Source organism: Saccostrea cucullata, unplaced genomic scaffold (assembly GCF_032062105.1).
Source record: "Saccostrea cucullata isolate Sc308-1 unplaced genomic scaffold, CSIRO_AGI_Scuc_v1 ctg3074, whole genome shotgun sequence".
In the NCBI taxonomy this organism is placed as follows: Eukaryota; Metazoa; Mollusca; class Bivalvia; order Ostreida; family Ostreidae; genus Saccostrea; species Saccostrea cuccullata.
This window is the reverse complement of record NW_026938210.1, coordinates 44,302-62,306: the sequence shown is the minus strand read 5'-3', so window position 1 is coordinate 62,306 and position 18,005 is coordinate 44,302. Positions and strand designations below refer to the sequence as shown.

The window sequence follows — 18,005 nt, the reverse complement described above, 5'->3', positions numbered from 1 at the left end:
GCCCCGGGGGTCATAATTTGAACAAACTTGAATGTCCACTTCCTGAGGATGATTCCACACAAGTTTCACCTTTCCTGGCCAAGTTGTTCTTGAGAAGAGATTTTTAAAGATTTTTCCTATATATTCCTAGTATGTAAAAATTTGATCAGCCAGTTTGGCCCCACCCTAGCCCTGGGGGTCATGATTTGAACAAACTTGAATCTCCACTACCTGAGAATGATTCCACATGACTTTCATCTTTCCTGGTCCAGTGGTTCTTGAGAAGAAGATTTTTAAAGATTTTCCCTATATATTCCTATGTAAAACCTTGATCGACCATTTTGGCCCCACCCTAACCCCGGGGGTCATGATTTGAACAAACTTGAATCTCCACTACCTGAGCATGATTCCACATGAGTTTCATCTTTCATGGCCTATTGGTTCGTGAGAAGAAGATTTTTTAAAAGTGCCATTAATTTTTCTCTAATTCATAATTATCTCTCCTTGGAAAAGGGCATGGCCCTTCATTTGAACAAACTTGAATTCCCTTTACCAAAGGATACTTTGTAGAAAGTTTGGTTTAAATTGGCACAGTGGTTCTTGAGAAGAAGATGAAAATGTGAAATGTTAACGACAATAACGACGACGACAACAACGACAACAACGACGACGACAGACAACGGACAAATTTTGATCAGAAAAGCTCACTTGAGCCTTCAGCTCAGGTGAGCTAAAAAAACTCTTTTCGGTGTTAGATAAATTGCATTCAAGTATGTTATATAATAAATGATCTGCATACAAAATGCGTTTTTACATGTCTTTGTATTTTGACGGTGGTTTGCATTGATAAAAAGCTAAATAATAGTTAGTTACGACGGAAATGGCTCACCGTATGAAGCATATTCGTTAGATGTTTTTAACTTCCTTGTCAGAAAGAAGGTGTTTATAAACAAAGCAATGTGGACTCTTAAATTGCATTCGATGCTTTTAATGGGGATTACTCTCTCTTCTGGATACAGTATGTACATCAAAATGCCATTTAAAATCTATTTTTTTTTAATCTTATATATCTCCTTTCCTTTTGTTTTTTCCTTTATTTGTTTATGCTTAATCATAATGTGCATATCTTCATTTCATTCGTCATACGTATGAAATATTACAAATATATACAACTGTGAAAATTATTATGCCCCCTTCGAGGAAAGGAAAATCATGTTGCTTTGCTGTTGCCTGCCTGTCTGTCTGTCTGTCTGTCTTTGGGTTTACCATTAGTTTTCGTTCATTTTCTTCGCAGAGATTGCACATATTGAAATGAAATTCCGTACATACATGTATTTATCATAAGAATTTCTAGGTCAAGTACGGTATTAGGTACTATTGTAATTGCTATTGTGGACTAATTATACCTTGTCAGCAGATACAATTTATCATTGAGTCAAATGCTGACTGACGTTTTTCATACCAATTGTTAGTCCATTATTTATACACTGAATTGATAACGGATTTTTTTACGTTATTTCCTGATCATGGCAACGAGCACACTGTGGGTGTGACCGGTCGGCAGGGGATGCTCACTCCTCCATGGCACCTGATCCCACCTCTGATGTTTCGGAGGTACGTGTTTGCTCTGCTCTTATTTTGTATATTGTTTAATGGACTTTGAGGTTGAATACTGTTCGTTATCTCCATATCCTTTTTTTCTGGACTTAAAAAAAATCCAATAATTTGCAGTTTCCGTTTATTTATTTTGCTATGATTATGTGTTATAAGGGTTTTTAAATGACAAATTATTAATTTTGAATATATCTTTTTATAATTGATTATTACTTTTGGGTCTTGTTTGACATCTGTAGTTGAAAGTTAATTGTTTTCATTTGATGTTTAAGAAAGGCATTTTTGTACATGTTAGCAATATCTGATTTTTGACATCTTTTTCCTGTCTCACGATATCAATGTCATTTACTCATACTTGTTTTCAAATTTATGATTAGATCTTATGATCGTGTTCTTTGAATTTGTTATGCTTAGCTCTACCTAATTTCAGTGTTGTAAATTACATCATACAGTTTTTCCCTGTTCATGCAACTTTCTATCTTTAATTTAATTGGCTGGTCAGTACGAATGTGGGCGGATTTGTCAAAGATTAGATGTGATTGAGTTTGTAAGTGAGTCTATCTTAAGAAATTCTTTGTAAAATTCAGTTTGTTCCATCTACGAAATTTGTTCTAATTTATATTTGTGAAATTCATATTTTTGGACTTACAATAAATTCTAAACTCTAAAAACCGACTTATCAATTGACAATTTATTACAATTTTATTTCATTTATTTGCAGAGGTTGCACATATTAAAATGAAATTTTGTAAACAAAGAACTAAATGCCGTATATTGCATATCTTTGCCCCCACAAAATTCAAATTTTGAAAAATTCTTAAAATGTGCTGAATTTTATAAATTGTATGAGAAATATAAATTAACAGATCATATTATAGTTTCAAAGTAGTTTATTGACAATTTTTTTTGTTTATATGAAGTCACAAACTAGTTCGATTTTATGTCATTTTTTAGATAGAGGAAAAATAGACAAAATTTCAACAATTTTAGCGTTAAAATTTATAGTCAAAGAGCGCGAGTTTGCTCAGGAACAATACTTACATATTTCATTGATAGTATCATTCTACACATAATATCAAAATATTGAGACTGATCAGATCTGCGCTCGGTGACTTTTACTCAAAATATTGACATAAATAAACATTTTTCTGTACAAATCATGGAAATTTTAAATTTACGTAATTTTCGTGACGTCATTTCAAAAATATAACGTCATTGCTAATGAAAATATTCAGTGTTTCGAAGTAAGCATATATTTCTCTGTTTCAGAACATAATTAAATATTTCTCCGTCAAAGTTTGATTTTGGGGGCAAATATTGGTTATTACCAAATAAAGTTCTTTATTTTAAGGTCAAGTTCAGTTTTGGGTACGATAGAGCTATTTTTGACAGAGGTATGCCCATTAGACTTTAAAACATCCAATTATTTGAATTGGGGAAGGGTAGGGCATGTGTTTTACAAACATCCCTTGTGAATAGTAAATGTTTACTCTCTTTATAGGGGAATAAGACGCCAAAAGCGAAATTAATTGTCAATTTATTAGACGTGTATATTTTTTTGTTAATTATTGCAGCTTTTTTTCCTTTATAAAATAATAATTGAATTATTGTTTGCGATTTATTACATTTTACTGCATGTATAATTTAACGGATTTGGAATTTTAACAATATCTTTTTGTGTTTTTGAATATAAAATTTCAAACTGCTCTCAGTAAAAACGATTGGTTGTATATTGTTTAATGCATCTCTCGAGAATTTTTCACTCCTATGGAACGCCACCACTTGCCGGTGTATATCTGCAAATTTTATCCTATACTCAGCATTCAGGGCCATTGAGAAAGGAGGGATCTTTTTTGTGCCAGAACCTACTGCGACACGGGACCTCAGTTTATACTTTCTCACCCAAATGACTTTGTAAAAAGAAAATGAATGGGGAAAATTTGGGATTTTGTAATGAAAAATACCCTTTCTGTGCAGCATTATAAAAATCAATAAATTTTAATTCAATATTTAATACAAAAAATTCTTAAAGCAATGAAGTAACCGATAAAGTATTAAAAAAAAAAAGAATCAATTGCACGTGTATATGTTTTCTTTTATACTGAAAATAATTTTTAAAATTTAAATGTGAAAAATTCTATTTTTTTATCCGTCTTGCACAAATTATTTCACCAGATCCATATCTCAAATTATCTTCATCTGCTGAAAAAGAGCAATCTATCTCTGGAAAATTGTACAGACCCTAAACCGTGCTACTACACCACTTGCACGGTACGGTTCGGTACGCTTTGTGAACGGAACGGTTCGCTTTGTGAACGGTACGGTACGCTTTGTGCACGGAACGGTTCGCTTTGTGCACGGAACGGTACGCTTTGTGCACGGAACGGTACGCTTTGTGGACGATACGGTTCGCTTCATGCACGGAACGGTACGCTTTGTGGACGGTACGGTTCGCTTCTTGCACGGAACGGTACGCTTTGTGGACGGTACGCTTTGGGAAACGGTATGCAAATGAAGTGGGCGGAGCCTGTTAGCTTTGGTCCGTGATTGGCTGCTAATTTTACAATTTTATTTCCGTTATTACAGAATGTAATTTATTTATTATTCATATCAATTGAAGTATCAATGAGTTTCTATTTATTAGAGAAGTTTAAATGTTTTATTACATGTATGTTATTTTTTCGATCATAGTCTTGTATGCTATGTCTCGGTTTCAATTTTAAATATTAATTTACACTGCAGCAGTAATGGAGGAAATAAGAAAAAAAATGAAAGGAAATAAACATCGTCCCACTGATCTTTTTCGCATTTGTAAATATATTGATATATAGAAGGTAAATATTTCCATGCGTATTTTTTTTACGTATTTCGAGGCTGCGTTTTAAATAGAAAAAAATTTATACATGTACATATTTTTTTTTTCATTTTAAAATAAAGCTTTAACAAAACTGAATATATACTTGTTCTTTATATAATACTACACACGTATATAAATTATTTTTAATTGATTGATCTATAGAAAAAATATGACTATTCGCGCTTATATTTTTATTCTTAGTAATAAGAAATGTACATTTTCTTATTTTTAGAATTGTAGATCTGTCGTTTAAACATCTGCCTTAGAAGAGAAATATCAGTAAACAAAAAACAAATTACCTGTAATTAATAAAAAAAAAATTAAAAGAAAAAGAATATAAAAATAATTTACAGGGCATAGAAGACTTGTTTGTCTGTTTTTTTTTTTCTTATGTAAATCTTTAATTATTCTGAAAATCTTTGATTATTCTGAATTTACATGTAGATACGAAAATCGGCAGCAGAAACTCGGAATCAATAAAATGACTTCCGGGCGTTTTTCTCGTAACAGAAAACATTTCTTTTCAGAAACTAGCATTATGTTTTCAAAAATCCTCTCACTCTAAGTAATTATTTTAATAATGTTGTGAGATGTGTATTGTTTTATTATGTATATAATTAGTAACATTAAGTTTCTTGAACCTTCCAGAGTGGTCAACATGTTTGGTCATTTTATCTAGAACATTCTTAAATTTTGTGTATGTCCAGATTGTTCCAGTAATATCATGTTTTAACAATTTCTAGAATATTCTAGATTTATGATACTGTATAAATACCCTGTCAATTCGATGCATATACAATAATTGTGAATACTTTGTCGTATAAGCACTATTGAGATATAACTGGGATATATTTTCATTGGGACATTGTGTGCAGCAACGGACACTCTGATGTATGTATTCTTAGATTCTTGCTAAGTTTGTACTTTATGTTTCATATACTTATTATATATTACTGTAAATAAATTATTGTTAAGTTTAAATTGTGTTATTGATCTTTGCTGGCATTTCGGGTAATTCTGACCCATAACAGAATTGGGGGCTCGTTCGGGATAAAGAATTTCTTGCACTTTTGCAGTTTATTGTCAGAATTTTGTTTATTGAACCGTTAAATTTGACTATAAGCCAGCAAAAATCAACATGGTGTTTTCGGTCACAGACTTTCTTAGTTCACCAAGTGTTCAGGTTTTTGATACGTTAAAAAAGGATGACTTGATCGCATTAGGTTTGCATTTTGGGTTAGATGTTAAATCCTCTCAGAGAAAGCAAGACATTAGAATTAAGGTTGCAAACAAACTAGTAGAAGAAAACATCTTTGAAAAATACGATCTTCCAGAATATACAGTTAAATCAGAGTTAGGCTCTTACAAAATGGCAGAATATCAGTTTCAATTAGAGTTAGAGAAAATGCGATTAGAAAGAGAAAAATTAGAAAAAGAAGATCGAGAAAAAGAAAGAGAAGAGCGAGAAAGAGAAAGAGTAGAACGAGAGCGTGAACGAAAATTTGAATTAGACAAATTAGCAGCAGAAAGAGAAGAGCGTGCAATGAACTTTGAATTAGAGAAATTAAAATTACAAAACCAACCAGAACCGTCAGTTGTCAAAACTGAATTTGACGCAGCAAAAAACATTAGGTTAGTTCCGAAATTTCAAGAAAAATCTGTAGACAAATATTTTCCCCAATTCGAAAAAGTCGCAGAGAATCTTAAATGGCCACAACACGTTTGGTCAACAATGTTACAAAGTGTACTGGTTGGAAAAGCGGCTGAGGTATACTCTGCACTAGGGGTAGCTGAGAGTTTAGATTATGAGAAGGTCAAAGCAGCAATATTAAAAGCATATGAATTAGTACCTGAAGCATATAGACAAAAGTTTAGAAAGTATAGAAAGTTTGATAATCAAACATTTGTTGAATTTTCACGGGAGAAAGAAGATTTATTCGATCACTGGTTTAGATCCAAGAAACTTGATAAAACTTTTGCTAATTTGCGCCAAGTCATCCTGGTAGAAGAGTTTAAGGAGTGTGTTCCTCAAGATTTGAAAACACATTTAGAAGATAAGAATGTGAAAACTCTTGAAGAGGCAGCAGTCATATCTGATACTTATGCTCTGTCTCATAAAAAGAATTTTGTTTCAAGATCTCAGACTAGCAGTAATTCTACCAATTCAGACACATATAAAAAGAGTGGTTCAGGGTCTCAGTCTTTCACAAGTTCCCAGTCTCCATCCCAAGGTGGTTTTAAGTCCGGTCCAGGACGTGTTGAAGGATCGTCTGGAATAGGGTCGCTTCCTACTTGTAGTTATTGTAAGAAAAAGGGTCATCTGATCAGTGAATGCTTTAAACTCAAGAGAAAAAATGATTTTGATAAAACTCAACCACACGCTTGTGCGGCAGTTAGAGGTGATAGAGAAGCCTTAGTTTCGATTTGTTCTGACACTCCTGATGTCCAGGGTTCACAGTCCAGTTCTATTGATTCTATGGAGGATTATAAGCCCTTTATGTCTCAGGGATTTGTTTCACTCGGTGACTCTAGCGAAATAAAACCTGTCCAGATTTTGAGAGATACTGGTGCTGCACAGACGTTATTGTTAGAGGGCGTGCTTCCTTTGTCTGAGCAGACTTCCACTGGTGGGTCAGTTTTATTACAGGGTGTGGAGCTAGGCGTCATTGATGTTCCCCTGCATAGAATTAGTTTGAAGTCAGATTTAGTTACTGGACCTGTTATCGTAGGTGTTCGACCTACTCTTCCCGTTCCAGGCATTTCTTTGTTGTTAGGCAACGATTTAGCTGGTGGGAAAGTTGTACCAGATCCTATAGTTTGTGAGAAGATCAATCCAGATGTCATGGGCGATGATGAAGATGATGACATTTATCCAGCCTGTGCTGTTACTAGAGCGATGGCCAGAAGACGAGAAATGGAGGCAGACCATACTCAAGCATTTGACGAGACGAATTCCTCCGTTGATATTGATTTGAATGACACTTTCTTATCTGACCTTGATGGCATTCAAACAAGCATGGAACCACACAATATCAAGAAGCAAGAGAAGAAAGAACTTTTACCAAAATTTGGTGGTGAGGATGATGAGTTGCATCCATTAGTTAGCCAAGGCAAGGACATCCTCAGCCGAGAACGTTTACTCTCTGAACAACATAAAGACCCATATATCATCCAACTTAGTAAGAGGGCACTTCCACCAGAAGAGGCTACTAAAGTTGGAGAATGCTTCTGTATGAAAGATGGCATCCTTATGCGAAAATGGCGACCACCTGACGCTTCTCCAGATGAAGTGTGGCGTGTTGTTCACCAGATAGTGGTCCCAGCTGCTTATCATCGAGATGTCATGAGTTTAGCTCACGATACACCTATGGCAGGTCATTTAGGTGTCAATAAGACTTATAATAGGATTCTGAGTCATTTTTATTGGCCTAAGCTAAGAAAGGATGTTTCGAAGTTTTGCAAGTCATGCCATGTCTGTCAGATGGTAGGTAAACCAAATCAGAAGATACCATCTGCTCCTCTCCAACCCATTCCAGCTTTTGAAGAACCGTTTAGTCGAGTGTTGGTGGATTGTGTAGGACCTTTGCCTAGGACCAGATCTGGAAACCAGTATTTACTTACCATTATGTGTACATCCACTCGATTTCCTGAAGCCATACCTCTAAGGAATATAAAGGCAAAGAGCATAGTTAAGGCCCTAACCAAGTTTTTCAGTTTTGTAGGAGCACCCAAGGCAATTCAGTCGGATCAAGGCTCAAATTTTATGTCGGGGTTGTTCCAGCAAGTCATGCATGAGTTGGGTATAAGGCAATATAGATCAACTGCTTATCATCCTGAGTCCCAGGGAGCGCTAGAACGTTTTCATCAAACCCTAAAAACAATGCTGAAGACCTATTGTTACCAGTATGAAAAAGACTGGGATGAAGGGGTTCATCTTGTACTATTTGCTGCACGAGAGGCAGTCCAGGAGTCTCTTGGGTTTAGTCCTTTTGAATTGGTGTTCGGACATACAGTTAGAGGTCCTTTGAAATTGTTGAAGGAAAAGTGGCTGACTGAGACTAGTGATCTTAATCTTTTAGATTATGTGTCTGATTTCAAAGAAAAACTTTACAATGCTTGTAAATTAGCACAAGAAAATTTGAAGAGTTCTCAGTTGAAAATGAAAATGTGGTATGACAAAGATGCCAGAAATAGGGTGTTTAAGCCAGGTTATAAGGTTCTTGTATTTTTACCTATTCCTGGTCATCCTTTACAGGCCAAATTTTATGGCCCTTATGAAATTGAAAGCAAGATCAGTGATGTAAACTATGTAGTTAAGACACCAGGTCGACGTAAAGAGAAACGGGTTTGTCACATTAACATGTTAAAAGAGTATTTTGAAAGGTGTGACCGAAATTCTGTAAAACCAGTTTCCACTTTAGCCAATGCTAAGACTGTTCAAAATTGTATTGAAAGTGATACGAGTGTAGAAATGAATGAGAAAGATTGTAATCAGAGTGTCCGCTTGAAAAACTCAGAAATTTTGGCTGATTTTGATGCCAAACTTGGACATTTGAACATTCATCAAAAAGAACAAGTTAAAAACTTGATGAATGAGTATCATCAAATCTTTTCGGATGTTCCAAAGAAAACTAATGCAGCTTGTCATGATGTCATAGTGAGTGACGTTCTGCCTATCAAACAACATCCGTACCGTATGAATCCAATAAAATTGCAGTACCTAAGAAGGGAAGTGCAGTACATGTTGGACAATGACATTGTTGAACCTAGTAAAAGTGATTGGAGCTCACCATGTATTCTTGTACCAAAACAGGACGGTTCGTACCGATTATGTACAGACTTTAGAAAGGTGAATTCTGTTACCAAAACTGATTCATACCCAATACCTAGAATCGATGACTGTATTGACAACATTGGAAACGCAAAATTTGTCAGTAAATTTGACCTGTTGAAAGGCTACTGGCAAGTACCGTTAACAGAAAGAGCAAAAGAAATATCTGCTTTTGCTACACCAGATGGACTTTACCAGTATAAAGTAATGCCTTTTGGCATGAAAAACGCACCGGCTACATTCCAAAGGATGATTCACTCCCTTCTTCAAGACCTTGAAGGATGCGAGGCCTACATTGATGATGTCATCATATACAGTGACACATGGGACGAACATCTTCGAATCATGCGTGCTTTATTTGACATTTTAGCTAAAGCAAACTTAACTGTGAACCTTGAGAAGAGCGAATTTTGTCATGCTTATGTAGAGTATTTAGGTCATAAAGTAGGTCAAGGTTATGTTACACCCATTATGGCTAAAGTGGAAGCTATTGCAAAGTTCCCGATTCCTACAAACAAGAAAGAATTAATGAGGTTTTTGGGCATGGCTGGGTTTTACAGAAAATTTTGTCCAAATTTTTCCTCAGTTGTTAGTCCACTTACAAATCTTTTACAAAAGAGGGTTAAATTTGAATGGACAAAGGACTGTGAAAAATCCTTCCATAAAATCAAATCTGTCCTTATGAGCAACCCAGTTCTGTCAACTCCAGATTTTTCTAAGCAATTTAAGCTTACTGTTGATGCTAGTGATGTTGGAATCGGGGCAGCTTTGTTTCAAGAACATAGTGATAATGTAGATAGAGTTGTTTCTTATTTTTCAAAGAAACTTACAAAATGTCAACAAAACTATTCCACCATTGAAAAGGAATGCCTTGCTTTGTTGTTAGCTTTACAGCATTTTGATGTTTATTTGAATGTTACTTTGCATCCAATTCTTGTATATACGGATCACAACCCCCTGACATTTTTGCATAAATTGTCAAACAAGAATCAAAGACTGACTAGATGGAGTTTGTTGTTACAAGAATACAACATAACAATTAAGCATATCAAAGGCAAAGACAATATTATTGCAGACGCTTTGTCAAGAGTATCGTAAACATACTAGATTTTGTATTAATGTACAAAACTTTTATTTTAATAATATAAGTTTTCATTGACATTCAAATTTTTTAAGGGGGGAGGTGTTGTGAGATGTGTATTGTTTTATTATGTATATAATTAGTAACATTAAGTTTCTTGAACCTTCCAGAGTGGTCAACATGTTTGGTCATTTTATCTAGAACATTCTTAAATTTTGTGTATGTCCAGATTGTTCCAGTAATATCATGTTTTAACAATTTCTAGAATATTCTAGATTTATGATACTGTATAAATACCCTGTCAATTCGATGCATATACAATAATTGTGAATACTTTGTCGTATAAGCACTATTGAGATATAACTGGGATATATTTTCATTGGGACATTGTGTGCAGCAACGGACACTCTGATGTATGTATTCTTAGATTCTTGCTAAGTTTGTACTTTATGTTTCATATACTTATTATATATTACTGTAAATAAATTATTGTTAAGTTTAAATTGTGTTATTGATCTTTGCTGGCATTTCGGGTAATTCTGACCCATAACAATAAGTTTTTCTTTATTTCAATAAATAAATAAGTGTGTAAATACATGTACAATGTTGTGAATGAGAGAGAGAGAGAGAGAGAGAGATGCAACCCTTTGTTTCTTAATCTGTATAAAAAATGTATTTATTCTCATTCTCCGTTTTATTTACATCGCCAAAGTCACATTTAATCAGTCTATCATGCTATTTAATTTCCACAAATTTCGTTCAAACTCAACCTATTTACAACTATTGCGCAATGCATTCGTTCTCGGCACATGCACGAAATCCTTGTGCATCACTTGTCAGTCAAAATCGCAATACGCTAGGTGACCCTGAGAGTCTGTTTACGCGGAAAGAATTTCTCTTGTGATTTGAAACATTCTTGTGGTCAGTTCACACCTGTTTAAAAAATATTGGGTCACAGCCAGAGGGCCGGGGTGCCGTGTGTTTAACACACCTTTCAAATTATTTAGCTCTGACCACATCAAGTGTACATGCATGTTTAAAACTCACTCAACTGACATCCAGCGAAACTCATCTTCCAGGTTTCACCACAACACTGATTAGAAATTTTCTTCCTAAAATATCCATTTCAGACGCAATTAGATAAGCAGGAATCCCTTAAATATCATTTTACTTTAAAAAAAAAAATGTACAATAGCGTCACATAAATTCGCAGACTTTTGATGAGTTTTTAGTAGCTAATTAGTATCGCCTTCTAGAAAGGGGGGGGGGTATCAAAACATAATGTGGCTTGAAACATGTGAAAGAGGATTGAGAAAAATCATTGTCCTTTTTTTTCATTTTATTTTTGTAAATTATTCTTTTCCAGACACAAATAAGCAGGTGTCCTGTAGATTATGATTTTTTTTTGAAATTTTACAGCAACGTAACATTTTGCACACTTCTAAAGAACTTACATGTATAACCTGCTAATTCGTATCGTTTTCATGAAAGGGGATGGGGGTACAGTGTAACAAACCTTATAATATCTATAATTTTTCGCAAATTGTTTTTTTTTTGTATGCAGCTTGTAAGTTGATCACAATTTTATTAGTCAGATTACCATCTCTATCCGTTCAGTAGAAATCTTCCTGTTTACTGCATGTTATATTTTAATCCATATTTGACATAATTACCGATTTTCAGTGTAAGTCTAACTGCATCAATGATTCGCCGAGTAATTATCTGAGCAGAATTAATGTGCGAGTCTAATACGGTTTTTTCTATAACTCTAGACAGTTCATATAATTATGTTTTAAAATTCTTACAAAATTAATGATTAATTAGTAAAATCACGCATCTGATATGAACTAGATATGAATGCACACTTACGGCAAAAAGGATCACGTATCTGATTCAATAATTTAAATGGGCAAAATTAAAATCTTAAGTCAAGAAAACCAGGAAATTAGTTTAAACATCTGTATAGTTTAATTACGAATATTTAAGTACAACAAATATTTCAAAAAGAAGTTGATTTAATTTGCCCAAATAAAGAAAATGAAAATATTTATTATCAGATCCGTAAAGGGGAACTGTGATACACCTTGTTACATGGTGTCCACGATCGCTGACATCCAGGATGCCGACATCGAGTTCGAGGTTCACGGTGCCACGTGTTTTTCGGGAAAAACCCATGGTCTGTACTGTACCTTTGATCACAAACACAACGAGTTGATCTAATTTATAGCATATAAGGAATCGTCGCAAACTCTGTCTAGTTGTTTTGAAGTTGTTTATTTCGAGTAGTTTCCTTTATTTTCACAGTTGAAAGCCCAGATGCATGATACTTGATAAAGATGTTTCGAACAGCCAGACATAAACTCCCTCCTCCTTTCACGGGCGCTATTGCAAAAAATAAACCAAAATGACTTATTTGGTCATTGTCCAGTTCAAAAATCATTGGGGGCGTGGCTTGCATAATTAACCAAAGAACGGTACGGTTCGTTTCTTGCACGGAACGGTACGCTTTGTGCACGGAACGGTTCGCTTTGTGGACGGAACGGTACGCTTTGAGCACGGAACGGTTCGCTTTGTGGACGGTACGGTACGCTTTGTGAACGGAACGGTTCGCTTTGTGCACGGAACGGTTCGCTTTGTTCACGGTACGGTACGCTTTGTGCACGGAACGGTACGGTTCGTTTCTGAGGTGCAGTAGCACGGTTTAGGGTCTGTATATTCGTTTTCAATGGTGAGAACAGCAATAATTATTGAAATTGGTTATTACAAGTATTATCAAATATTTCAAATAGATATGAAATATGTAAGGTACATGTAATCAATGCTATTTTTCTGTTTTCACATGTTTCATGTTTTATCCGATAAAGCACATATTTTTTATACAAATGTCTTTTTGAAGTGGACTTATCTACAAATAAACAAACAAACCAGTCCTTAACAAGACCATGCCATGTTCCTGCATGTAAAAACTATTACATCTCAAGTAATGCAGTAGATAGAAACGAAAGTACGTGTACTAGAAGCAAAGTGATTGGTGGAGACGGCACAATTGATTCGACAGTGTGGTGGAGAGTAGATTTGGGCGATATTTACAGTGTTTACAGCATCAGCATTATGTTTAAAAACTACGCTGGCTTCGGTGAGATATGATTTAGATTACACTGTAAAAATTGTGTTTAGATGAAAGACACTTTGCTAAGCAGATTTTTGTCATACTTTTTTTATGCATTGAAATTCTAAACATATTGAATTTCATAACGTTTAACGAAAAGTGTTCAGAGCCTGAACACGTACATGTTTAGACTTTAAACTCTTTACAAAACATGTTTTGTAACATGTTTACAAATTAAACATTTGGATGTTTTCATTGTTTTCCTGCAAGAAAACTGAAAATAATATGTTTTACGGTGTGACCGTTGAAGCGAGCGCAGTTGTACCATCAAAAACACTTGAGATCAGCCACTTCGAACGTCAAGCCGCACGAGATATCTCGACTACAGTGGCTGTGACGTCATACGACGTCACAAAGCTCGTCGGAGCTTACGGAGACAGCCGAGCGTCTGTTTGAAACTATAGAACTAGTGCAATTTTTGTCGAAAAACATTGCAGAGTTATTTCTTGTTTCTTTGAAAGATTTCTACAAACTGAAAGTCTGATATATGCTTTACGTTATTATTTATTTATTTATTCGGCAATATTCGCGCAAAGGACATTGGGTAGTGCAGGAATTCTGGGAATGTTGCACAGAGAAATTTGGCTGACGTATGTACAGATTTCAATCCGAATTTCCTCTGTTCTTACACGTTAGTCTATTGAGCTCGCTTCGCGACGCTCGCTGCGCTCGCTATAACAATTGTTTACATTTTATATTCTATTCAATGAACATTTAAACATGGATTTATTATAAAGAATTTTAAATTAGATATACATATATGTTTAAATATATATTTTTACACGCTGATCTTCATTTTAAAAAGCTAAGTAAGCAGTTACTCCTCATGTCTGCATCAAATTTAACTTCCATGCAGCAATTCTTTCACTGAGACACACACGAATAATTTGTTTTCATACGTGACCGTCAGTTGCAGTAATCTACTTCCATATTTTAAGAATGTTTTTGGGTAGTTCAAAACTATAACGAACAACAGACTTCACAAAATTCAGTTTCCTCTAGAAAGTAAGAAGTGCTGAAAAATGGAAGAACGATGACATATCATTGTGGACTTATAGATGGCAGCAGTTCTTCTGATACGTGTAGTTTTCCTTTTAAGTTGGATTTGGACCATATCATGTAGGAAAGAAATTCAAATTTTATTACAAGAGGCCCACGGGCCTTATAGGTCACCTAAGGATCATGTTACAACTTTTGACAATTGAATTTATTTCGTGTTTTAAACCACAGGCCATGAAATTCATAATTTTGAAAGAGGCAGTATTGCTAATCATAATTATTAAACACTTAGCATGCTTACTCTAGTTACTTAATACCCAGAAGTAGATCAGAGTAACAAAGAGAAAATGCACTTCCACTTTATAACCAGTTATGCACCTCACCCCAAAGGAACCACTAACCCTGGAGCCATTTATTTCTAAATTTTGGAAATTTTATCATAAATTTTATTTCATCATAAATGGTTGATTAATACCAAAAAGAAGATTTCAAAGCATTAATTTATTTTTCAGACTAAGTAACCCCACCCTCACCCCCCCCCCTCCTTACTCCTGACCCAAGGGGCATAAAATTCACCGTATTGCTAGATGCACCTTTTTTCATCATAAATATATATAAACTTAGATAATTGGCATAATTTAATACCCTAGAGCAAACAAAAAGATTTTCAAAGAATGAAAACAAATTCACTATATAATCAACAGAGCTCCCCTCCCCCTAAAGCAAATGGCAGAACCCCTGATACAGGGGACATAAAAGAAACACAAGTTTGGTTGAGGTGTATTTCTTGCTCATCATAACTATGTACTTTGTTTATTTAATACCCAGAAGCAGAGAGGAAGATTTTTAAATAATAAATGCATTTTCACATATAGTCAATAGAGCCCAGCCTTAACACCAGAACCCCTGACGTACCCTGGGGCCATAAAATTCAAATTTTTGGAGGAGGCATTCTTGGTCACCATAACAATGTACTTAGTTAGTTTATTTGATACCCAGAAGCAGAGAAGAAGATTTTCAAAGAATTAATGCATTTTCACTATATAATCAATAGAGCCCTGCCCTAACACCAGAACCCCTGACCCTGGGGCCATAACATTCAAAATTTTGAAAGAGGCACTCTTGTTCATCTTACCAATGTATTTAGTTATTTTTTTTTAAATACCTAGGGACAGAGAAGAAAATTTTCAAAGAATTAATGCATTTTCACTATGTAATCAATAGAGCCCCCCCCCCCCCCAACACCAGAACTGAACCCCTGACCCTGGGGCCTTAAAATTATCAATTTTGAAAGAGGCACTCTTGCTCATCATAACAATGTACATTGTACTTAGTTAGTTTATTTAATACACAGGAACAGAGAAGAAGATTTTCAAAGAATTAATGCATTTTTACTATATAATCAATAGAGCCCAAATCTAACACCAGACCCCCTGCCCCTGGGGTCTGGAAATTCACAAGGTTGGAAGAGAGACTCTCTCTCATCATAACAATGTACATTGTTAGTTTATTCAATACCCAGGAGCAGAAAAGAAAATTTTCAAAGAATCAATGCATTTTCACTACACAGTCAAACTTGTCTTAGCGGCCACCCGAAATCAACGGCCACTTGCGGTCACCGGCCACTTTCAGTTCCCCCCAACGATTTTTCCTATATATTTTAACTGGAATAAACGGCCACCTGTTTAACGCGGCCAGCGGCCACTCAAATCCTCCCCCAAAAGTCTTATTGACACTGTAATAGGCGGCTATTTCGTCACTTGCTGCGATTCTATTATGTCTTTTAAACTCATTCGTTTGGGTAATTATATCCCTATAGCCAATTTAACCCAGCTATTAATTCAATTAAACAAATTACTATTGGATACACTGAACTCAGTTTGTGTTTATGAAAAAAAATGTTAGATGAATTTGTAATTATTTTTCAAGATCGCCGATTGAAAAATAAAAGAATTTAAATACAATTGATACTTTCCTCTACCTCAAGAAATTCACACCTTTTAGATTTTGATTCCATGTAGAAACCCTAATTGCTACTCTTGTAAAACAAAGTGCTTCCTTTGGCATGATTATCTCGTGAATTTTACTATTAAGAGACGATCGATAGGGATTAGTCACGCTCCACTGCATATGACACCTGTTTTATGAAATGATTTTCAACTGCGTCAATACATCTCTCTGGTCAAGTGGTTAATTTTATTTGTGTGTTTGTGTATGTTACATAGGAATTCTGACAGCTTTATAAACAATGAAATTTACCAGACTTTAAAAACTTCAGCTAGAAAATTAATTGCCGATGAATTAATTTGCGGGAAGGGGGGGGGGGTACACTGCTGACCATTTTTGAACATATGCAAGTGGAATTTTTATTGACATATTCTTACTTAAATTTCTATGCTTTATTTTATTTACCACTAAAATGTATTTTTGTGTAATTTGTTTTCTTTATAAAAAAAGGATAATAACCAGGCACTGTATGTATGTCTTATTCAACTATTATGTAGGAACAGAAACATGCACATAAACTTTAAAAAAAAAATAAATTGTTAATATTTTTTAATGAGCTTGAATTTTTAAATATATATATACAAAAGAGCCTTTGTAAAATTGACCTGTTTATTATTTTATTAATTTAACTGTAGTACTTTATGTTGTTTATTCATTGCAAGAATTTTTTTTTTCGAGGGCAAACTGGAATAAGAGGCCACCTGTCTTAAGTGGCCAGTTTCCAGACTTCCAAAAGGTGGCCTCTTAAAACAAGTTTAACTGTATAATCAATAGAGCCCAGCCTTAACACGAGAAACCCTGCCCCTGGGGCCATAAAATTCACGAATCTAAAAGAGGCACTCTTGCTCATCATCACTATGTACTTAGTTTGTTTGTTTGATACCCAGAAGCAGAAAAGATGATTTTCAAAGATTTATGCATTTTCACTATATAATCAATAGATCCCTACCATTACACAAGAACCCCTGACCCTGGGGCCATGAATTTCACAATTTTGGTAGAGGACTCAATGCTGATTACAATCATACCAACAGTTTGACTGCTTGATGTTCAGGAGTAAAGAAGAAGGTTTTTAAAGATTGTACTAAATTTAGTGGTTTTGGACCCATCCCCAAGGCCCCAGGGGGGCAGGGACCATGGACCAAAACGGATATCAATAGGTCACCTGTTTTTACTCAGGTGACCTTAAAATATGCTCCTTACTGGCTGGAGTTGTATGAAAATTTTCACATGTTTGATAGCCATTATTGTCCTACCTTTATTGAACCTCATTTAACCACTGTATAGTACTGATACTGATATAGATATTATTAATGACATTCTGCATAATTTACTCCTTTCTAGTTTTCCAGGATGCAAAATATAATCGAAGGGAATCTTGATCTAAACAACATGTGTAACCGCATGTCTATTTACGTAGCCCATCATGGTCAATTTATGAAAAATAAAAGTAAACATACCTTTTATC

At 34.8% G+C, this 18,005-nt stretch overlaps 1 protein-coding gene across 10 annotated transcripts in view; it reads left to right on the top strand.

The window, feature by feature from the left end:
- Positions 1-863: 863 nt before the first annotated feature.
- LOC134249623 (protein draper-like) overlaps positions 864-18,005 on the top strand; it is a 38,768-nt gene continuing 21,626 nt past the window's right edge. For 8 of the 10 annotated variants that reach the window (XR_009988327.1, XR_009988328.1, XR_009988329.1 and 5 more), the window contains exons 1-2: positions 864-997; positions 13,259-13,498. Coding sequence is in view for 7 of the 10 variants with exons in the window: in XM_062731959.1 (XP_062587943.1) it covers positions 937-997; positions 13,259-13,498 (301 nt within the window). In the remaining 3 variants the exon portion in view is untranslated. The remainder of the gene's footprint in view (positions 998-13,258; positions 13,499-18,005) is intronic. The other 2 variants (XM_062731963.1, XM_062731960.1) reach the window with 1 other exon arrangement.